We start from the raw sequence: 24,131 nt of genomic DNA, 5'->3' as shown, positions 1-24,131 counted from the left end.
ACGCGGTAACTGTTATTGGCATTTTAGCTACTGGCAAGTCCGGGAGGCGGGACGAAGTCGCTTGACAGTCGAATCGCATGAATGCAATGATTCAATGTGTAGATGCTGATCCAATGAGCGCTCGAATAGCTACGCCTCGCACGTAATTGTCTGTGCGCGGGGCCACTCAGAGGCAGGCGAAGGCGGGCCTGGGTGGATGGATGACTGGAGTTTCCCTTGCGGTCTGAAGATTAATGGAAGGGGTCTGTTGATCTGAGGAATCGACTATCAGGTGGTCGGTCCCAGGAAACCATTGCACTTGACGGCTTCTTTGGAAACGAATGAGGAGAAATCAAGTGGGATAAGCGCCATTGTTAAAAAAACCCCGACTATACTGGACATTTTTTTTTAAAAGATCTCAAGTGAGAAGGCCTGCATACACTGAGAGAGTACCTGGTTAGTTAAGGCCAGACTGCGAGGAACGCTCAGAAGCTAACTTTAGCTTGCTAGTTAGACAGACGGAAGTGGCTTTCGACGATCTGTGCCCGGACTTGAGGTTTTTTTTTTTTTTTTTTGGTACAAAACCAAGCCGTCTGTGGAAATAAATAACAACTAATTGACAAGTTGATTTGTCCGTGCTTGCTGGAGAAATCGACGAGCTAACGCTACCAAGCTGACATCCGCTGGCTATCTCTGCGAGCTAACGCGCTAGGCTGAGCTAACTTGAAGCGGCTAACGCTTGGGGCAGTCTTCTGAGTTTCCCTGAAGTCACAACGGAAGAGTACTGCTTTGATCTACATTTACATTTAGTCAATAATGATAGCTGTCAGCTAGTAGCTAGCTGTCAGCTTCATTGAGTCCAGTGACTTGCGTTAACGGTGTAACAATACTCAGTGACTCGCAAAGGAAAACTGATTCCGAGCCAAGGGACTCCACCATCAGCCTGCCATCATGGGCAACACGCCCACAGCAAAGAAGGGCAATGAGATGGAGAGCGGTGAGTTGTACCCTTTACCTCTAAGTTGAAGCAGCTAGCCCGATCATGCCGTCTGCCCCTTAGATCGTTTTGCTATAGTCATTTCCTGTTTCCCATAATGACAGGTACATATGGAGTATACAACCTAGCATCTGTACTGTGCATCCATAATGAGACCACATTAAAATGCTGCAACGGATTTTCTCTAATATGAAGAAGTGTTTGTCAACCTAGACCCACGAAGGACACCCACCCGTGGTCATTCACCTCATACACTGTCATACACTTTCAGCCAAAGTTGTTTTACTGTGAGGCCACGGTCAACTCATCGGAACAGCAGGGGATGTTATTCATTTTCTCTGCTCATCCTGTGGGAAAGCTCGTGACTGCGAGCCCGAGGTTATATTCAGAGTTACCAGTGAGGATGACAACAATTGGCCTCATACAACAGTCATAGGTTTCCTTGCGGTTTGTGTTTTTTAGGTCTTCACATCAGGTCATGAAAGCCGACGATAACACCGCAAACACAAAGCCCACTGTGCAGCTGCTTTCTTGTGCACTTCTTAGAATCGCTTCAGAAAAATAAAACTTTCTTCTCTGTTTTTGAAGCCAGAGGAGAGATGCACATACTACTTTGGATGTTTACATTAACCTCCTAGGACCTGTCGTTCACATATGTGGACATAATATTTTTGGTTATTTAGACCAAAATACTCAATTTTGCTCTACATGGGCCTGATATCCACTTACAAGTACATTATACTGCTACTGTTGTATCAAATTTTTAAATGAATATCCTCATATATGGCTCTTATTTTTCTTAAAAACAAAAATAAGGTTAAAAAAATGCCCAAATATCAAAGAGAAATTAAAAATGCATGCCGTGGAAGAGTTCGGGTCTTAGGAGGTTATGTTTACATTAGGATGTTTACATTAAGTGATGAGTGAGATCTTAATGCAGTGACTCTCATAGAGCAAAAATAACTGTTATCAGTGGAGGGAGGAAAATAATGCCACCAGGACAGGGTCATATGATGCATGAGGGCAATTTGTCTGCAGGCACAAAGTTGGGAGTTGAGGAGTCTCTTGAACAACATGTGATGAGCGGCATTTAGAGCAAGGGCACTTGTATGCGTCACGGAGTCTGTGTAATGTGGAGAAAGAGGTGATCTTGGACCATCTTATTTGTTTGTTTTTGTCTAGTATATATTTGTTGTTGTTGTTGTTGTTGTTTTTATAAAAAAGTTCTTCAACAAAAGTAGAATTAAAAACCCCCAAAGAAATGTTAATCATATACAATAATAAGTATTTTTAAAAACGACTTAATTTCTTATGAAAATAACTCAGTCAAAACATTTGAAGTTCCTTTTTAATAGTCTGGATCACAGGGTTGCAGAAAAGTTTTGAGAGGACACTGTTTTATGTTTCCATAACACCATAAATGACGCTCAAGTGTGCAAAGTCTGAACGGGTACCTGTTAAATGAATGTCAGCTCCTTGCTGCTGGTAGAGAGTAAGTGTGAAGAATGGCCTCTAGGCTCTCTACTGTACTGTTACCCATGTAACAAGGCCAAGGCTTTCAAGAGCCCTGGCTCAAAGATTTTTAATTTTTTTTCCTCAGGGTTGTAGACGTAAAGGAAACTGACGGATTAGTAGGTTAAAAACATTGACAGAGGAGGCAGTGCTGCCGGAAGGTCTTTTCATACTTTGTCATACTTCACATCTTTATCAGTCTGATCTACAGAGACAGGTGCAGGCAAGGGGTTGAAAGGCCACACCCAGAAGCATCATTTTCCACAGAGCAGCTAGAGATTAAGGGCAACATGGCAGCCGCCTTTGTTTCCTACGTAAAATGGAAGGACAGTGTTGAGAGCTGGTCCAGGTGTTTAACACGTGGCGCGCCCGAACTTTCCAGGCTGGGCAGGCAAGTGAGACACTGAACTGCTGTGCAGAGCTGACCCACAGGAAGAAGCAGGGCGGACAGACAAGTGAACAGCAGTAGGAAGTGAAGGAGCAAGGAAGTTCCAGCCCAGGCTCTGCACAGTTGGTCATCGCCTCTTCTGCTCTATAGACTAAACAGCCATACAAGGATAGCTTAAAGTTTGGGCCTTTAAGACGACGTTAGTTGAGCATTTTTGTGGAATTCCTCCTTGGTAAAATATCGGGACGTACAGCAGTTTTTAAAAGTCTACACGGGACATCAGCTGGCTTCCCTCCAGCATTGTGTGATGTCTGTAATTCACAAGCTGGCAGGAAGGCTGTTTCATCGAGCTGGACCCTGTCTAGGGGACATAGGCAGTGGAGAAGGCAGACATGACCGACCACAGGAGGAGCTAGAGGCTTGCAACTGGAGTGAGTTTTTATTCTGGAGCTGGGCAGTAGCGTGGGTTAGGGGTGGAGCTGTAGCTCATGCTATGTCCCTTTAGCTTAGTCCTTCACAGGCAGAGGGGAAACGTCTGACAGATAACCAAGCTGTGTTTTCTCGATAATGTTGCACTAAATTAATCTCTTGAACTGGGCGATTGAGTGTCTAACGTTCATGTATAAAAATACATCCGCAGAGCAGAGCACCCTGATATTTGTGTCTGCTCAGTTACCACTTGTTTTTTTTTATAGTTACAGTGAAAAGGGGGGCAGTTCTCTGTGCACTGTGCTGCACAGCAAAACACTCAGGCTAAAACTACACAACATAAACTTTTTTTTTTTTTTATTCTTTGACTTTCTTATGCTTTTGTCACTGTCCTCCTGACTCTAGTTTAAGACATTTTTCTGTACCTTCACACTTAAAGTGCTCTCATTGGGCTTTGCAAAACGTTCGCTTTGCGTTAGTGTGGTTTAAAGGTTGTTGTTTTTTTTTGTGCATGAACAAAAAAAAACTCAGCCAAGTCTACTTATAAGGCAGTTATTCCCTCTCACTAGGAAAAACATGCTGCTTCTGAACTGGCAAAAAGCCTTATTGGCCAGTTCAGTCTTTTTTTTTTCTTCTTTTTTGTAACTTAATAACATCACCCTGCAACATATTTACATAACGGCTTTGTGAAAGTTACTTTACATGACATCCAGAGTGTCATAAGTGCATCAGCTTTGGAAGTTTTTTTTCTTTTAAACCTATGTTGCCTAGATGGGTTTTAAGTGATTTCATGCCCATTTTTAAAGCACAATCACTTTCAGCATCCATCTAAAAAACAAAACAAAAAACCCCCCCAAATATTCTTGATCTTAAATCTTATCCCAAGTGATTGTGTTCAAATTGTGTACACTTTGCTGTATAAAATCAAATGGATTTTGATTTGTACTATCGCTATTTTATTGAGTACTTTACTCAACACAGATCGCCAAGAGTAAAATCATAATTGTTGCATTGTCTAAGAAACTGATTTATGATTTAACTTTATGCTTTGTAATTCACTTACGATGGCAGTGTCCCGATAACAATAGGAAAAAACTCTCTTAACGTCAGCCATGCAAAATGCCATCTTTGATGTGTCCACAAGCCAGGGCTGTGTCAAAATGATAATACTGAGAACAAATCAGAAATTATGAAAATCTTTAACACAGATTGGAGACTTATGAATAAGGACCGGGTTTAATTGTTGTTTTCTTTGTACCTTTTATGCTACAGAGCAACCTAAACTAAGCTGGCATCCCCAGATAATACACGTGCGGAGAACTTAAAAGTGTCTTAGGGCGTGTCCTCGACACTCAAGGCCAATGCCAACGCCCTATTTCGCAGTTTTAAAAATGTTCATCCTGTCTCTTTTCCTCTTGCCCATGTTCTACGTCTTTGCCAAGTGTCATGATTCGTGCTTGCAAGCAAACGTAGCTCGGTGTTGTCTCATTTTTGCTGGACCTGCTCACTAGTGAGAGGAGACTGGATTTTTAGTGGAGGGGGGAGGGGAAGGCGTTAAAGGAACACGAGCAGAATTAGAGGCAGGGTGAAAAGTTGAGTAGCGAGTAGTTTACTAGTCTCGTGAACAGGAGAAAAAAGCAGACTAGTCAACCATGGACGCATGAAAACGCAAGATAAATCGAGCACAGTCAAACGGTTGAGGTTAAACGTCGGTTAAACCTTTGCATATGTATTTCAAATCAACATTCGACAATCAAATCACGTTGTAAATGTTGCTGAAATGTGTGACACATTGTGTCATTGAGACACACACACGCACACACAGTCAGATTAGTTAGCAGTCCTTGCACTACCAGCCTTTTTTCCTTGCTGGCGTCAGCCGATACACGACCATTAAGATCCAACATCAAAGTGTGCACTGCACTGGTTCAGCAGCTGTCATCTGCTTACTTAACATCTCGCTTGTTTAAAACTTCCCATCACAGAGAGGGAGAGAGAAAGGGGCCACAGCCGTCTGTCTGAGCTGCAGACCATGTTAGGGGTGGGTGGCATGATGGGAGCATCTTTTAACCATTAATGCTTTTCATTAATCAGATGATGTTTGACTGAGTAGTATTTCTGGTGGCGACTTGCAAGGGCTGCAACATTTAAACATGCAGATGACTGGTCATGCATAGTCCTTTTGAAGAGAGGTATTGCTGCAACTTATAGTATAAGGGTCAAAAACTGCATGTATTTTTAAAGTATGTGAGCATTTTGTTGTAAGAAAAAAAATTGCTAATGGGTGATCAGTGGGTCCTGTAAATATGAGCAAAACCTTGGTCAGTTAAGCAGTTATGACACAGGATGTTTGTGTGCTTGTGTGTGTTTTGACTATGACAATATAATGAGGTAGCACTCAATACAAGTACAACTCCGTCTATAAATATCTGTGGGGTTCATGACCTGCCCCTGCTCTGCATGCAGCTGATTTGTGTAATGCTTAAAGTTGTTTGGGGGGTTTTGTGTGTGTCGTAAGCCTGCACTGCTTATCAGTTGACCTCAGTGTTGAAAGCCAATCAGACATCTCAGGCAAGCTTAGAGCACTAAACTGATAACACGGCAAACTGACACTCGCTGCTAAATAACCCTGAGATCCAGCAGCATGCATGCATCACAAAATCTCCTATACCTGTTCTCAAAATGTGGGGTATTTTCACTTGCTTAATTTTGTCTGCCATGGATGATTGAAATATGCAGCAGTTCTCAAGCTGAAATTACACAATGAAGCTGATGGTTATAGACATTTTACCTGCATGTGACATTCATTGGAGTGCAAAGGTACTTGAAAATACCTGGGTGGCATAACTATATAGACTCAATGGCCAGTTTATTGGGCATACTTGTTAAAGTGCTTTTTGAGGCAAATATGTAATCAACCGATCAGATGGTAATTAATTAATACATTTATTAGGCGTTTAAACATGGCCATTACCACCTCCTGCAAATTCATTAACAGAGCCTTAGACTGAGGTCAGGAGGATCTGCTAGAGCTGAAAGGTGATTTTAAGTGACTTTCACATTGGCGAGGTGGTTGATGTTGGTGTATTTCAGAAATTGCTGATATACTGGGATTTCCTTCACAGGCATCTTTGGAGTTTACAGACAGTGGTATGAAAAATTGAGAAAATATTGAGTGAGTGGCAGTTCTCTGCGTGAAAATGCCTTACTGAGAGGCTAGAGGTCAGAGGAGACCAGCATTTTGAGCTGATGGGAAGATGACACTTACTCAAATAGCCAATTTGTTGCAACCAATGTAAGCAGAAGAGCTTCTCTAAACACGCTTAACCTTGAAGCAGAAGACCACAGTCAGGTGACAGTTCAGAACGCAAAGGACTCCAGTCCTTTTAGTCCTTTACACTAACTACTTCCTATAAGGACTGTAAAAATATATGAAACGCGTATATAAATAACATCACATGTTAAACAAAGAATTTCCTCTTGTACTGACTTTATTAGTCTTAAATTCTTCCTTTTATGCTTTTAATGCTACTCTCTTTTGCTTTTTTGTTTTGTTTTTAACAAAGTAAGCAGCTACATGAGCTAGCTTTAAAACCAACTCCTCTCTGACTGACTTTTCCAGATTTTGTGGCACACATTCTGTAACCAGGAAAAAGAAAGTACTTATTAGCCTTGGGTAACGCATTGCTTTTGCCTCACCTAGTTTCCTGTCTATATGTGTGTAGGAGCTGCCTGAGCTCCACCCATGGTTAATCTCAGAGCACGGAAGCAACATGACAAAATGTGAAGTAGTCTCCTTTTGCAAAACCTCTAAACGGCGGGCACATCTCCTCTCCTCTCTGGGAGTATCGCTGCTGTATTTTCCTCAACTTTCATCTGTCTTTACTGTCCTCACTGCTGATAACAGATTGCTATGCTTCCTGGCTAGGTTGGCTTCTATTAGTTTTTGCGTCTCATGATTAGAACCGTCAGAGTTAGGGGTGTACCTTTACTGCAGCTTCCCTCTCAGTACACTTCAGGGTGCTCCTTGTGTCCGTTAATGTTTTTTGTTTTGTTTTGTTTTGTCTCTCTGATATTGCAGTATTTGGCAAAAATGTATATCATGCATGAAAATAAGATTGATCCCACACTTCATGACTGGCTGTCAGCTCGCTTGCTCCTGAATTGGTCAGTAAATTAACACATCTGCTCTGTTTAAGATGGTAAAACACTCCACATTCATGACTTTGTCAGTATTTGTCCCCTCCCTGTTTTCATTTCATGGCTAAAAGCCGAGTTCTCACCTTTTACAAGCATTTGATCTCATTTCCATTTTACATACAGCTCTGTTTGCTCATTTACTGCTTTCTTATTCACCACAAAGGCTTGTATGCTATCTGAACAAGGCCTGGTGTAGACTCACACCTGATTTTGGCGCGCGTTGCGGTTTAATGTCGGTCAACTCGCCCTAATATAACCCCTCTATTCCTGCGTCAGAGTGGGGCAGTGAGGCCCAGGGGAGAGATGTGGGATTGATTTTTGGAGGATCAATTCAACCCTGGCACTAAACAACAGACTCTGGTGCTTTTGGGGGGTGTGTGTGTGTGTGTGTGTGTGTGTGTGTGTGTGTGTGTGTGTGTGTGTGTGTGTGTGTCCGTCCCGGGCAGGGGTGGGGGAGGGGGGTTCACTGTGGTTTGTGCCTTCCTGTTTTGCTAGCGTCTCCTGAGAGTGCCACTTTTTATGTTTCTGAAACACCCAGATCATCTCTGAAAGTTTTTCATCAGTGACATCTGATTGGTTGTGCTAATTGGGGAAAGTTTTAGCTGCTGCTAGATGTGTCTAGTTCATCTCAAGGGTACTTGCTTAGGCCTAGTTTTCCATAGGACTTCATCTCTGGGTTGGATAAATATACCAGCTAGTGTTTTATGCCCCCTCCCCCTGATGATTATGCCCCTGTTTAGATCAATAGTGTGTGTGTGTGTGTGTGTGTGTGTGTGTGTGTGTGTGTGTGTGTGTGTGTGTGTGTGTGTGTGTGTGTGTGTGTGTGTGTGTGTGTGTGTGTGTGTGTGTGTGTGTGTGTGTGTGTGTGTGTGTGTGTGTGTGAGAGAGAGAGAGAGAGACATGAGAGGGAACAGCAGTGAGTACTTTGTGTACAGAATAAATATTGAAACCAAGCAAGGGACCAATTGATCTGCTCGAGTCTAACGGGAGCAGCACTGTTCTCCATACTATGAGTGCACACTGGAGGTGGATGCTACTTTTTGAACTTGGTCTCCAGCAGAGTGAAAGTCACAGGAAAGACTGAAGACTGCCGGCAGGGACTTTTGGCTGGGTTTTTGTGGATGTGTGGGCCTGCTGACTTGACCAGAGTGCTGTCAGAGGGGGAGGATAGGTCATGAGTCAGTGGCTGTGAGGAAGAGGCCAAGAAGTAGTATAGGGGAGACTTTGCAGGGCTAATGTGTGACAGGAAGAGCTCCAGAAGGCATGCAGGGAAGAGGGAGTCATCCTCACGCTCAAGTGAATCGGGGTCGCGCTCGGCAGATGCTGCAGCACCAGAGGTACCCATAGTCCTCCCAGATGGTAAGAAATTTGGAGCTACAGGAGAGTAAGAACATGGATTTAAAAAAAAATTATTTATTTATTTATTTATTTATTTATTTATTTAGATCAGCTGTATCTCCATTGGTACTCCTTGATACCAGTCCTGTTGCTGTGTCCATATAGCTGCCAGCAACTTCTTTCCATGTCTTTCCTTTGCGCAGTTCCAAGTTATTCCAGTAATGGCTTTTTCTGCTTGGAAGTGGAAGTTGTGCAACTTTCACAGGAAATGTTTTCTCCCTGGTGACCATTCTGCTTCCATTGCTCTCTGAGAGCCACAGTGCTCCTGACATGTTTATAGGAACTTTAGTCTTTGCCATTGTTGCTCCCATCCAATTGTTGGAGCTGCTGGTCTTTTGAGAATTTGCAGGAAATGATGTTTGCTAGATGAGAATTAAGCTTTTCTCTTGGTGTGTGTTTGTGTTTGTGTGTGAGAGAGAGAGAGAGAGAGATGCACAAATGCTTGCACGAGACATTTATGAGTAGGTAGCTGTTTGTTTTTCATAATTAATTTTCAGTTTTCTGATTCAGACATCACTCCAAAAGGACATTAGCCGTATCACAAAGCTGATGAATAAACGACCGAGCACTTTCATTATTGACAGTTGACTGGCTTAATTTAAACTGTGCCCCAGGCTGTTGTGTTCTATTGATCGCCAAAGCAGACAGAAATTCCACATGATCATTTAAGCCTTAACATTTTTTTTTTTTAAGAGATTTGTACATTTTTGTAGTTTTAGTATTGATTTTAAGGTAACGGCTATCAATTAGCTTTCGCTTGAATTCAATTCTTTTAAAAAGATGTCAAAATTGTTAAGCTTATAATCTGATCGTTAAAAGTCGTTGAGTCGTTCTCCACACTTCATTTATGTTTTTGTAATAACAGCAACACAGAAAAGTGGACTCAATTTTACTAAAGCAGTTGTCGGCCTACAACTGTCACCATTCTGTTTCCAGTACTAACAGTATAAATAGCACACTTCAGCTCAGCAGCTGTGCACGGTGCAATGACACTAAGGAAGAATGAGGAAGGGTTGGTTATCTACATGTTCCCACAGAGCACTGAGATTAACCCCATAAAGATAAGGGGGGAAAATAACTTCTTCATATGACTGTGTGTGTAAAGTTGTTACAGTCTGTCCACAGGATTACAATGCCACTCAAACGTATACCACTTAGGAATGTCTTTTTCTTCTTCTTTTTTTTTTTTTAATTAAAGAAAAAAGTCATCTCCATCCATTTAAGCTGAGTGCAAGTGTTATGACTGTCATTAGTTGGTTGGAGTCCTAAAATAGCCAAAAAATAAACATGCTTCTACCAAAACTTGTTAGTGTTCTTGTTCTGATAAAGGCAGCCTGTTAAATGCAGGATAAAGAAACCTTGAAGATTTCATATGAATGTGTGTACTACTCCCTGAGAACAGGACAAAATGACTTTCTTAACGGATAAATGCCAGGACTCGGTGTGCAGCTGATTGTTTCTCTAGATGTACTTACCTTTCTCAGTTAAGTCCTAAACTAAAGCCCCTTTTCCATTAGTACCTACTCGGATTGACTCTCCACGATTCGACCCGGATCGACTGGTTTTCCATTACAATCCCACGACGTAACTAACATGCGACACGAACACTACAATAAAGGTGGGCGAATATAACAAGAATATACCTGTGGCTTGTCATCAGACTCGGGGATCACTGGGTTGTTTTTTTTTGTTTGTTTTTTTGTTTTTTTTGTAGCCATTTCCCTCGTTGGCGGGTTTCAAAAATGGCGTTTTTGACTTTCGTAAACAAGATGCTCTCATGGGTGACACTAACGAGCTGCCAGTCAGCGGCATGAAATCTGACGTCACAGTTTAGTACCTCCTCGGATTGCTTGGAACCCCACCTGAGAAGTCACTAAAAAAGTACCCGGTACCAGGTACTATGACCTAATGGAAAACCCTGAAAACTGTTGATCTGAGTGGCTTATTTCCTTCATTAAATACTACTATAAGACTGCACTGGGGTTTGGACGACAGGTCCTCATACAAAAGCGTGTACTAAGTGTCTTGGAAATGAAGTCCCACACGGAATAGCTTTAATTTATTACACAAAGAAATTTATTTTAATGTCGTTTTGACAAACTCAAACGCAGAGGCGGATTTCGGCTTTGCTGACTACATCCTGACTGATTTATCAGTGTTCGGTATTAGCAATTTATTCGTTTCTGCATTTCTAATGGCAGATAAATGAACATTCGAAAAATATTAAAAGCAATTGAGAAAGGCCTTTTACCATTTTACATGAATTGATGTGGCATAGTTTCTGTCAGAGAGCAGCTGTTTGGTTGCCAGCACATATTTGGAACACCACAAACAACAATGAGGCGATTGGGACAGAATGTAAACTGCTAGATACATAACTACACATAACAAGTGTCAAAGAAAAAGTATTGGTCAATATAATCCATATACCGGATTTTTAAATCACTAAATATTGATAGCAATATCAGTCTTAGTCCTGCATTGCTTGGGTTCAAGCGCTGACGTGATCTGCGAAACCTTTAACATGATAAACTTGTTTTATATAACAAAGACTCTTTGAAACATGACTCCCGATGGTAGTGTGCCAGAAAATGAGTCTCTTTACGCCTGTGTTGCCATTAGTCTTCCATGAATCATCATTTTCAAGATTTCTCATCAGCTTCAGGTTTTATGAGATTTTTTCACCAAGGACATTCAAAGTGACCCCAGACTTTTGAGCAGTATTTTCAAATTGAATTTGTAAATATATGCAGATTTATATCGTTTTACTTATTCCATTATTCTCCAGTGTGCAGTCAAAGACGTTTGAGGCTTCAAAAGATGAGTTTGTTTAGTCTAAGCCTGAAGTGATACCTCAAAGTTGTTCTTTGATGGCAGAAATGTTGATTTAATGAAACTAACCTGGAATTCTTTGAAATTGATCACTTAGTTGTAAGAACAAAAAAAGAACAGACTAGAATGAATAGAAGTTCGTTTAGACTCCAGTTTATTTAAAGCTTTACTATTTCAATTTGGCTTTGTTGTTCATTTGTGTCTTGCTATTAAGTATTGCTGTGTTGTATTATTTTCTCTATTCTGTGAATAAGGTCATCTATAGCATTTTTTTTTTTTTAATTTACAAATTTGACAACTTTAACTATGTGCTACGTATTCGCTTGTTCTCTTTCATTGTTGCTTGCTGGCAGCAGCTGATACATCCAGTCATCACAAGCATGTTATGTTGCTCTCCAGTGCTTCAATATCCTTATAAAAGTCTTATTAAATTCAGTTAGGTTTGGGTGAAAACTCTCTGAATGGGAATTTTGTTTCTCTTTGCAGTGAAGGAGTTTCTTGCCAAAGCCAAAGAAGATTTTCTGAAAAAATGGGAGAATCCAGCACAGGTGAGATGAGACATAATTTAGTTTCTCCTCATTACTGTGTCACTCTGTTATTTGTAGCATGCTTTAGTTTTAGTTGTGTTGAGGCACTGTATTGTTAGTGTATTTCACAATGAATCGTGACTTGATTAATGTTTCTTACGCTCATTTACTCAGATAGCCAGTGTCATGGAAATAGGCCTGCCCCTAAACTAATGAAAGCCCATTCATTTCTTAAGGGCAGTTCGCCCTCTGCTGGGCATGTGTGTAATAATACAGTTGACAGCCACTTTCAGTCGCAGAATATATAACCCTGCTGGATTTATCAGGCTGTTAAGGAGACGGCATTCTGTCATCCAGACGTGGATCGCTTATGCAGATGTTCCTCGGGGCTACTTTCAGACACGAAAACGGTGTCTGAGAGTGCTACAGGCCATGTGCAGTTTTTCCCCTTAAGACTAGTTGCAGGACTCGATGTGGAACCTACTCTTGTGAACTGCGACCACGCTTTTGAATGTCCATTTTTGCCATTGTTAAGAAGAAGCATGATCTCTGTGTCGCGCAGGGTGCTACAGCGAACGACCCACCCCTGACTCAGAGAGAGAAAGAGAGAGGGACCAGCATAGATAGATCATAGACAATTTTCTCAAACTTAATATAATTAGAAGAGATTTGGTGAAATTAAGTTTTAAATGTGAACATGTAATTGCTTTTAAAGGCATTCTGTAGCGCACCGAGCTGCTTAGACAGAGGCACGCGAGTGCAACTGCACGTGTTTGCCCCTTAATGTAACTGCATGCATTCAGACTTGTGTTGAATGAGATGTGCTCAGATTACTGTAGCACCTTTTATGGAAAATTAACAAGGTCACTTAATCAGCAGCGAAGCCACGACATGTTTAGATGCTGTCAGAGAAGTTCACCATGAGTGTGCCTCAAACAAAAGACGATATGTCCGATTCATAGTAAAATATCTTGTTACTGATATGGGATGGCCTTTTAGTTCAGGTTTAGCAAAGAACTATGTGGGGCTTGTAAGGACAAACAGATTGTGATCGTTCTCTAACTGGCATGGTCTTCTGTCTCCCAGCAAACTGCGGCGTTGGATCACTTCGAGCGTTTGAAGACTTTAGGCACGGGCTCGTTTGGTCGAGTCATGTTGGTGAAACACAAAGAGTCTGGTCAGCATTACGCCATGAAAATACTTGACAAACAGAAGGTACGGTATTTTTGATGAAGCTAATTCAAGAGTATATTGGAGAGTAAATAAATATGACTCAATTGGGTGCTCTGGCTTGTATCATATCATGCCTTGTACAAAAACATTTATACCAAGATTGTATGAACCATTTGTTCTCATATGTTCTTACAAATACTGGCTTTGGAATTTCCAGAAGGTCACGTTGAAGTTTAGACGTTTTCCAGTGTCAAAAGACACTTTCTAGCTTTACATGTCAAAGTTTCGGGAAATTCACACCATAACTACATCATAACTGCAAAACCCCCTGAAACCCTGTGGGTAGCCTGACAAGCGCGTCGTAGAAATGGAACTACGCGATGGGTCGACACTGCTCACAGCTATTCTGATTGGCCTTTTCCATACTGTGCATTTTTGGTTACTTTTCCACAGCGTTATTTGAATTTATCGAAATCTGTCCTGAGATGTAATCATTGTTTTGGGGGGGGGGGTTTTGTTTATTTGTTTTTCTTTTTGACAGCCTTCTTACCTTTCTATGTCCTGATCCCTCACAGGTAGTGAAGCTGAAGCAGATAGAGCACACACTGAATGAGAAGCGTATCCTCCAAGCCGTCAGCTTTCCATTTCTGGTGCGACTGGAGCACTCTTTTAAGGTACGCATTTGTGTCCTTCCACTTCTGTTGTTTATCTGTAGTAATTTGGCCGGCTTGTTTATGCGTGCATGCTTTACGTGTCAGTAAGTCTTTCCTCATCTCACTACAGGACAACAGCAATCTGTATATGATAATGGAGTACGTGCCTGGGGGTGAAATGTTCTCACACTTAAGGAGGATTGGTAGATTCAGGTGAGTTGTGTTAACTCTGATGAAAGGCCTCCATGTGCTGTTCCCAGACTTTAAGTATTGAGCCTCGTATGTTGTTTTTGCAGTGAACCGCACGCCCGCTTCTACGCAGCGCAGATTGTACTGACCTTCGAATACCTTCACTCGCTGGATCTCATCTACCGAGATCTGAAGCCAGAGAACCTGCTCATTGACCAGCAAGGTTACATACAGGTATGGGTTACATGTTTGTATTCAGTCATCATCAACAACATTTGCTGCTTAGCGTCTCTAAAAGTGCTCTCCCCGTATGCGACTAGCGGTTAAGGGCTGTTTATTCTGTTTCTTAGGTAACAGATTTTGGGTTTGCAAAAAGGGTGAAAGGCCGAACTTGGACGCTTTGCGGGACTCCCGAGTACCTGGCGCCAGAAATCATCCTCAGTAAAGTAAGTGTTAAGCAGATTAACAGGGGAAATTTAGGAAGCAATTGCTTCATCAGCTTTTAGACTGTGAAACAGCTTTCTTTTTGCTGTTTCCTGTGAAAATTGTAGTGTGAAGTGTTTGTTAGCGGACATGTTTGATGCCCTTTGTTTCTCATGTATTCTTCAGGGTTACAACAAAGCTGTGGACTGGTGGGCTTTGGGAGTACTGATATACGAGATGGCTGCTGGTTACCCACCCTTCTTTGCAGACCAGCCTATTCAGATTTACGAAAAGATTGTATCAGGAAAGGTGAGTTTGGCTACCTGGAAAAATTTGTGTAGGCATTAGAACTGTGCACTTATCCCCAACTAAGGACTCATTTTTACCACCTATTACTGCTTCAAATACACACTGTTACATTTGAACCTTTAGCCTTTATGATTTGAAAAGTGTATAAAATAACGCATTTAGCTTTTCAATTATTATTTCTGAGAAATACTGTCTATGAATCAAGAGAAAAAGTTAATGTCGACTCTATGAGCCGCCGCAAAACTCATAAAATCAAATGCAGACAGGACAGCGCAGAGCACGAGCTGCAGTAGAAAGAAGTCGTGCGTGAAGTGATTCCTCTGTAAAACTGTTTAATATAATGTGTAGTTTATAGCTCCCAAATGTCATCTCTGACTTTCACGTATGGTCTCAACAGTGGTGAGAAAAGCAAAAGAACAACTAGCTGGAAGCAACTCCTTAGACACAAATGTCTCATGCAGCAGAAGGTTCAAAGGAGAGTGGAAACAAATGGACACAACCACTCACAACCAGAGAACCATCAAATTTAATTAAGCCGTGTCTCTGTGCTCTTTATGTCTACACAGGAGTCTTTTAGGCACTGTATTGAGTCGTAGGTACATTAACACCGTAGGTGCATGTTTTAAGCACAGGAGAGTGGGGTGCTTTTCATTATGCTAGACACATCTTCTTATTTCCCTTACTGGTATTACTTTCTATCACATTTGCTTCTCATAGCAAGAGAGAGAGAAAAAGAAGGATACATCAGGTTTTCCTTGCATTTTTGCTCTTCCAGTAGGCTCCTCATTTCTTCAAGGTGCATTTATGATTCTTAGATCTTCCATGATAGCAGGGAGGGGGGGGGGAGGAGAGAGGATGCAAGAATGCTTGTTAGCAAAATGAGAAGAATCAATATATGTATATACTTTGGGCCATACTAAAATGCAAGCTCTTATGCGTGGAGGATTGATTAAAATATAAATGTATCTGCTTTGAGAAATGCACATGACATGGAAAATTGAAAACGGCCACTAGAGCGCCTTCTCTGTAGACATGTTGGTGGGTGTGATTTTCCACCTGAAGGTCTAGAGTCTCGCAGTGTATTTAAGTGATTATACGAGGAAGGAATGAATAGTTTATTCCAAACCAAATATAAAAACAATTTCAACCTTGCATGAGAATATAGAGCCATGAATGGTTATTACACTTCAGTTAAACTTTAACTGAATTAGCTTAATTTTCTAAAGTTGAACTCTTACGTCAGAAAAGTCACAATAAGACATTTTCCCCCAAAATGATCAGCCTCGTGCCTGAGAACACACTCCGAACAAGACTCTGATTGCTTTCTGTGGTTTGCAGGTTCGCTTTCCTTCCCACTTCAGCTCAGACCTGAAAGATCTGTTGAGAAATTTGCTGCAAGTGGACCTGACCAAGCGCTTTGGCAACCTCAGGAATGGAGTCAATGATATCAAGGGCCACAAGTGGTTTGCCACCACCGACTGGATTGCCATCTACCAGAGGAAGGTAAGAGGTTAGCTTTCATGCAATAGGAATGTGAACATAAATATAAACATAGTCTGGGGTCTGAAAAAAGGAGTCGGGGTAAAAGTCCCTCAGACCAGCTGTTTTTCTAATGACCAATAGGTGGTGATTGTATTTAAATCTGTGGGCAAATGACAGATGATTGAGAATTTATGGTCTCAATCACTAGTTTCATGTCTTATAGAACATGGCAATCACATGGTTGATCATTTTGTACATTATTATGACTTTTACAGTAATATTAAAAAAAAAGCAGGGGCTGCTTTAGAGCGATGCTACCTCTTGACATGGCAACGTAAAGAAAATACTCCAAACAATGGTTGTCACTATGGTAGCTACACCCATCTTTTATATACAGTTAATGTTTATAAGTGTTTCTTCGTATTTACAATTGAAGGAATGGAGAAAATTCCTTATTACATTCTTTCCTTAAAAACGAAACTGCTTTTAATGAGATTTCGGTCAGCTTAGGTGTGTTTTGTGACTGCGGATAATTTCCCTGTGTTCTGCCTGTGTACAGAGGGTATTTCAGTGGAGGTTAATGGGGAAAAATATGCAAAGGTTTTAGTACTTTCCCCTTTCCTTCATGCAAAAAGTGGATTCTGCAGAAAACAAAAGCACTGCGCCTAATTTGAAAACCCATGTTCAGCCTTTGTCAGTATAATATGAATACAAATACAAGTTTGAGCTCCTGAGTTGTAGCTTTTAATTCCTAATTCACAGTTAAAGTTGTCAAAGGATTTTACAAAGTTTGAATAGCTCTGCATAAAACGTATGTTAAGGGCAGCTGCCTTTATAGGTAGACCTGACACCACAGACAGGTGAACCTGTCCCCCCCCACCACCTCACCTCTATTTGTTTTTCAGTTTGATTAAAGCTAATGTGGATTCCCTGCAAAAAGACAAATAACTGATTAATGTTAATTGAATGAATAATTGTGCTGAATAACCAGAATTATGGCATATTTTTTTGCCTTAATCAAGCAGCCTAAGTTCAAATATGGGCATCTGGGAAAGTACATGATTACACTGATGGTCCTGCAGGGTGTTCACAGATTGATTATCAGACAAACATCACAAATATCAATGTAGGAGTGTTTCATCGAATAATGCATTTGAAGTTACACTTTAACCGCTTTGTCTGTGCGTCTGTCTCCCATCTGCGTTCCAGGTGGAAGCTCCCTTTATTCCTAAGTGCAAAGGCCCTGGTGATACAAGCAACTTTGATGACTACGACGAAGAAGAAATCAGAGTCTCCTTCACAGAGAAGTGTGCAAAGGAGTTTGCTGAGTTCTAGATACCAACCACGGTGGTGATATTATGAGAGAGAGGCAGGGATTTAGAAAGTTAAAGGGGGTCTGAGGACAGAAAGCACTAAAGTGGACTGATAACTTGCTTATATGTGATGAGGAAAACGATGTAAAATCCACCCCCCAAATGGAAAGACGGAGGCAAAGTGATAAAAGATCCAACAGAACCAGCAGTGTTGCCTTTTTGATTGTTTCTCAACTGTTACCTTTACACTTTATTTATCCCTCTTGTGTTTTGTGCCAGGGGCTTGACAAGAACAGGCATAGGTTGTGGCTGTTCAGCTAGATTTGTTTCTTTCTGATGGTGTAAATGACATGTTTTCAGTCTCTGCAGGTTGAGGCATTGATTTTTCTGTTAAGGTACTGAATCTGCTAAAGCTCCTTTTTTTTTTTTTTTTTTCTTCCCTCCTCCCCCTGAGCGGGCCCTCTCTTCAAGCTTCTCTAAGAGTGATCGTTGTATCTTGTCTCCTCCCCACCCCCGGTCTCCTCTCCACCTCTCCATCCCGAATCTGTCCAAGCAATACCAAGTCCAACAGCAGTGCCTATCATAATGCCAACTGGTTGGAAAACTGTGTCAAAAGCGTTGGTGCAGAGCTTTGGCTACGGTGGCGGTTGCCCTCGTTCCCGTTTTGGTTGAAAGCTTGAAAAACTCTCTGCACCTGCCTTTGTCTGCTCAATGTGGCATGATTATTGGGTAGTTGATGCACTCTGCTGCTTGCCGCTGAAGCAGCGGCGACCTCTTTGATCAGAGTGAAAATGATTTATCACAGTAAACTTCACTGCGGTCCTGCTCGTTTAGGGACCCGCGGGAAGTAAACATGAGGTCTGCATTTAAGTCTGTCTTTCTCTTAGCTGAATTTATTAGAGCATTTTAAAAGGAAAAAAAATCCTATCAGTGATCATTTTGTCCTTTTTATGTCGATCTCTGTGCTTGTGTGTTATTTAGTGCTCACGGGTGGGTTTAAAAAGCTGTGATTTAGCAGCAGCTAACATTGTGGTCACACTCCTGACTATTGTTTATTTAAGTCATAGTACATTTATACATGTATATTGATATATATAAATATAAGATAGAGAACATGAAATATCCATCTTTTTTCAACATATGTCTATGTCTCATAGCTGTGAAACTGACTTTAAGATTTTATAAATAAACAGATATTATATAAATTCTGCCAAATTTGCAAACTGAGAAAAATGCAGTTTACTGTATGTGACTGATGGTGGTGGATTTTAATACGCAAAACAGTAGCAAAAGGTTTCAACAACATGTGCATGTTATTTTTGTACAATATCACTTTTAAAGAAAGACGGCAGAGCTTTGTGCTTTGCTCGTGCCGAGGTACCTGAGATCACGAATAATGTTTAACATTAAAAAGGACAGTCAGTGCTCTATTGGAAGATGGATTGGGAACAAGACCCAGTTAAATGCGTCAAAGTTCTTCTGGGTTTGAGTCATTATTCAGTTGTAGGGCAGCAGATTGCAGATAATTGTCACCGGGGTTGTGCTTCTCCTCTTCCCTGACCTTTTTGCCCCACCCCTCCCCTTTTTGTAATTCTCCCTACATGCAACACCTTCATAGATTTACAGTCCAACCAATTCTCTTTTTCTTTTTTGAACTGTTGGGTTTGGGAGTGTTTTGTTTCTTTTATTTTTCCAGCTTTCTCTGTAACAAATTAAAACCAAGGAAGCAAACCTAAAGCTTTTTTTTTTTTTTTTTTTGGGCCAAGTTTCTTTACATGGATGCAAGACAATCGCAGACCAAATCTTATTGCTGGTTTGTTGAGTGAACACAATGTTTTGGTTCATTGAAGGACTTAACGCTGTCGCCCACCTGCCATCCATACATAGGCCTTAGGTGCTAGACCTTGTCCATCTCACTGAAAAGTTTCTGTGAACTGTTTGATGTGCATCGAGCTCTTTGTCATACAGTCGTGTAACGTGACATGTTTAGAATGTTTTGGGGGGTTTTGGCTCCAGTTGATTTCAGTTGGCTTGAGTGATCATTTTTGGCAGTGTCTTAATACGATTGAGATCAATCGCAGGATGATTTTTTTTTTCTTTCTTTTTTTCCCCTTTTTTTGAGAATGTCTTGAAATGGAGAAGTTTCAGTGCTGTTTGGAAACCTGATGTGTGTGGGGTTTTTCTTTTTCTTTTTCTTTTTTTTTTTAAAATACATTTAGTTGGCAGGTTTGGTTTTTCTTGCACGTGGTAAAGCAGCCCAATGAGAAGACTTCCCTCCGGGCCTTAGACATGTTTGAAAAAGCACTGTTTCCACAGCTAACGGTCTGGTTGCTGGTTAACCTTTTTTCGGGGGAATTGTTTGAGCATCACACTAAACAGTAAAGTTGCTCACTAACCAAGCTGTCCAGCCTTTTGAACACAGTGAAGCACAGGCCACACAGTTCATTTGTGCTAAATATTTGAGTCCTTTAATACACACTGTAATGTTTTGAAGAGGGCACATGTAATGCCTTTCTACCCAGCGATGACTAAACCGTCGACAGGTAGAAGGCAACGCCACTTGATCCACTTCAGACACCGAAGCATCACACTTTGTTTTTTCTTTACAATACAAGACGTATTGTCACTTTTCTATCAGCTATCAACTGCTCTGTGCTACTTAAGGTTTTTTTTTCTCCCGTCTGCCTTCTCTTTTCATCAAGTTTCCACACACACTTCTTTCAAACATAACACTTTTTACATCTGAGATGTTTTGCGTTCATATTTTCTAATTGTATTTTCAGAAAAAGAGAGGAAAAAAAAAAGCAAAAACAACATTAATCTTTCTCCTCATGACCTGGGTACAGTGATTGTGTAGTCTATTGTACCTTTTGGGAAACAATACTGTATATCCTTGCCTTCGACAGTCTTAACTATCTTACCCTCTTCTGGAGAACTTGACAGATACCCTTAGAACACAATGAGTATGTTAAAAATATATATACATAAAGTAATATTTTGCAAAATGTATCATTCCAATAAAGTTTTACTTGTTAAGACTAATATGTCTGGGTTATATGTAAACTTTCTCTTTACTTCGCAGAAAGCAGTTGTAGGGTAACAGCTGGATAAGACAAATAAACATGCCGGTAGGTGATGGCAGATGCTGTATTTCCACCGTCCTGTCTGTTATTGTGAATCGTTTAAGAGGATAGCAGGCGCAATTGAATAATGCAGTGTTGTGTTCATCCTGTCACAGTATGGTGTCAGTTACCAACCAGCTCCCAGCACCCCTTTTCCAAATGTAACCCCAACCATAGTGCACTCTTTTATTTTTTTTCTTCCCCCTCTTTCTTTCTTTCCTCCTCCTCACTTGCATCTATCTGCATAAGTCATACAGTTGTATGCAAAAGGGTTTGGCACCCTGCGGCGAATTGCATATTTTTGTTGATTTTTGAACTGAAGACCAATAAATACGACTCCTGCAGCAAACGCGCATCAAAAATGAATTCTCCACATGTTAATGCACTCCTGCCACTTTGATTTATTTAATGAAATAAAAAGTACTTGTGGGCATGTGCTGTTAAAAGCTTCAGCTTGGGTTTCATGTGTGGATCGCTGTCGTCTTGCAGAAGTCAGCCACTTTTTCAGTTGCACTTCCTTGGCTCGATCGCATGACATTTGCATCCTGAATTTGCTGATAGGCAGTGAAATTTTTTTCTTCCCTTTTATCCATGCAATGTTTCCTGTGACACCACCCCAAAGCACAATATCCCCAGCCCCAAGGTGTTCTTTTCATCAGTGCAATTCCTTCCCTCTCTCTTTCTCTGAATATATATGTATAGATATCTATAGATCTATATATGTATCTCCAGTAAATATGACCAAAGAGCTGAGCTTTTTGTTCTCCATACAAGTCTGGCCTATCCAGATGTTGCTCTGCATGCTTCAGATGCTGAGTTTTTATAATAGGACCTCAGATAACGTTTCTGTTTTTAATGGCTTGCATATTGGCCACAATAATCCACCATGGAACTTTTTCAAGAAGCTCAAGCTGAAGCTTTTCCCACTGACTGAGGGAGGGGAGAAAAAAAATTGTGAGTTGTTTTCTTAAAGATTAAAGCAATCTGCGAAGGAGTAAGGGATTCAGAATTTCCAAATCAAGAAAAGCCTCAAATCACAAATGAAAAACTATTGGAATGACTCGCTGTGTAAAATAAAGTGGGCAATTTGGCCAGTGGTCCGCATATGTTTGCACGTATTAAAGGCCTAGAAACCTGAGCCATCATTATGAATGCACTATTTCCATTAAAAAAAAATACAAAGCCATGGAGTAAATCTGTTATTACATTACACATTACATTAAGAAAAATGTTAGTGCATATTTGTAAATATGGAGAACATGCAGATGAGTGACTAATTAAATGGAAAAACCTTAAACTTTGACCTTTTCATTGAGGGTATCTGGTGACTTTGTTAAGCTGTGGGTGACATAGTTTGAGCCTATGATGTCTTCTTAGGGGCTAATGGTCACTTTAAATCAATACAGATTTGTCCTAAGTGATCCCATGATGAAACGGGGGTGGTTTCTTTCAGGATGACAAGGACCCCACCCTATCTAAAATGCAGAAAGGGTCACTGAATGGGCTGAGAGACTCCTGACTTAGTTTAACGCCTACAGGAGATTAATAAACTAACAATGCTCTCCACCACCAAATCAGGATATCTTTTCACGAAATGGTGCAGAAACATTAACAAGGTGCTTTGACGTTATGAGGCAGCAGCTGGTGACCCCAAAACCTTACCAAGATGTAAGTTTACATATATACTGTAAGCTATAATGTAAAAACTATAAATCACTGAAACAGCTTTTGTGGTGGTGCAGTACTGTGTAAAAGCCCTGTGCTACCCCTCATTTCTTTATATCTTGCTTCCAAAGAGCCAAACTTTAACAAATTGCAATGAAGTGCTCTTGAGCAAAAGTTCTCTTGGCTTTTTGGCTGCTTTTTCACTCTCTTTTAAAAAAAAAAAAAAAAAAAAAGTCTTCAAACTGACCTATGAATCATTCAAGCATTAAAAAATGCACATAACTCGAGGGATGAACCTGTGTTGTGGCTACACAGACAGCTTAGCAAAGAACCATTTTTTAAAATTGTCTTTAGGCACTTTGTTACTAACAGCTTGTTGCAATATTGCAAAAGCATGTTTTTTTTGTTACATTTATGAAAAATGCCAAAGATAACACAGTTTGAGCATAAGGTAGTATTTGTGCACCAAGAGGGTGATTCTTAAAGGGCAACTAGCTGAAAACTTGGCATATCTCAAAATTCTGAGCCGTGTGTCTTAAATTTGAGGCTAATAGAAGAAGTATCAGGCCTAAAAGACTATCTACAGCAGATGAACAATATCTGAAAAGTCATATCCTTAAGTAATAAGAAAAAAATCCATCAAAGACCTGACCTTAGAGACAGATCTGGCTCTTCAGTTGATCCATCTGCTGTTCACTGAAGCCTCAGGAGAAATGGTCTCAGTGGAAGGGTGGCTGTCAAGAAGCCATTCTTACGGAAGGGAAACGGGGAGAAAATCCTGAGGTATGCCAGCTTACACAAAACTGGACTGAAAACCAGTGTCAAAAGCTCTTAAGGAGTGATGAATCCACTTAAGGTCAAGGGAGAAGTGCAACAGTGTGTGTCTGCAACCATCTGTAAAACGTGATGGAGGCTCTGCCACGGTATGAGACTGCATTTCAGCCAGAGGTGTTGGGGGGCTCTTATGAATGCAGAAAGTGCCATCAGACTTTAATCCACCATGCAATACCACCTGGTCAGCATAGTGGCTTTATATTTCAACATGACAATGACCCAAATGCACTTGCTAATACAGTAAAAGCATACCTGGACAGAAAAATACACAATGGGGCACTGTCAGTCCTGGGCTGGCCTTCTCAGAGCCAGCAACGTGGGATCATTTGCACAGAGAACAGAACAAGAAGGCAGCCATTATTCAAAGAAGAGCTCTGAATGTCCTTCAGGGAGCCTGGAGAACTATTCCTGACTTACAAGAGAGTTTGGGCTTTGTTGACAAATAAAGGTGGTCATACCAAATAGTATGGACATGTTTCAATAAGTTGCTTAATCTCTTTACCACTTTCCCAGCAAAATATTAGGTAAAACGTGAAGGGAAGCTCAAGACTCCTCCACTGTACTGTAAATCTAAAGGAGAATGTACCATTGACAATCATTTGTATATTCAGATCACTTGTGTAGTGTTTGATGGCTGCACGGCTTGTATGTAATTTGTGGGTTTTGTTGTTGTTGTTGTTTTTGTTTTTTTTATAAAATATATGTA

At 40.8% G+C, this 24,131-nt stretch overlaps 1 protein-coding gene across 3 annotated transcripts; it reads left to right on the top strand.

The window, feature by feature from the left end:
* Positions 1 to 153: 153 nt before the first annotated feature.
* On the top strand, positions 154 to 21,275 carry prkacaa (protein kinase, cAMP-dependent, catalytic, alpha, genome duplicate a). 3 transcript variants are annotated; one of them, XM_026164724.1, is made up of 10 exons: positions 154 to 976; positions 12,222 to 12,283; positions 13,349 to 13,477; positions 14,011 to 14,109; positions 14,219 to 14,301; positions 14,385 to 14,511; positions 14,628 to 14,723; positions 14,887 to 15,009; positions 16,348 to 16,512; positions 17,701 to 21,275. In XM_026164724.1, the coding sequence occupies exons 1-10, from the start codon at positions 931 to 933 to the stop codon at positions 17,824 to 17,826; spliced, it is 1,056 nt and encodes a 351-aa protein (XP_026020509.1). In that variant the 5' UTR covers positions 154 to 930; the 3' UTR covers positions 17,827 to 21,275. The 3 variants fall into 3 exon arrangements, with proteins under 3 accessions (XP_026020509.1, XP_026020510.1, XP_026020508.1); XM_026164725.1 differs by lacking the exon at positions 154 to 976 and adding an exon at positions 1,842 to 3,307; XM_026164723.1 differs by lacking the exon at positions 154 to 976 and adding an exon at positions 8,402 to 8,864.
* Positions 21,276 to 24,131: the final 2,856 nt, after the last annotated feature.

The sequence above is a fragment of the Astatotilapia calliptera genome, chromosome 4 (assembly GCF_900246225.1).
Source record: "Astatotilapia calliptera chromosome 4, fAstCal1.2, whole genome shotgun sequence".
Classification (NCBI taxonomy): domain Eukaryota; kingdom Metazoa; phylum Chordata; class Actinopteri; order Cichliformes; family Cichlidae; genus Astatotilapia; species Astatotilapia calliptera.
The sequence above is the reverse complement of the archived record's forward strand: the minus strand, read 5'-3'. Positions and strand labels throughout refer to the sequence as shown.

Excerpts from the sequence above, each read along its gene's own strand:
- prkacaa (XM_026164725.1), top strand. The coding sequence starts at position 3,184 with ATGTCTGTAATTCACAAGCTGGCAGGAAGGCTGTTTCATCGAGCTGGA. Across the intron at positions 14,302-14,384 it reads AGGAGGATTGGTAGATTCAG|TGAACCGCACGCCCGCTTCT; the intron begins GTGAGTTGTGTT and ends TTGTTTTTGCAG. Across the intron at positions 16,513-17,700 it reads TTGCCATCTACCAGAGGAAG|GTGGAAGCTCCCTTTATTCC; the intron begins GTAAGAGGTTAG and ends TCTGCGTTCCAG.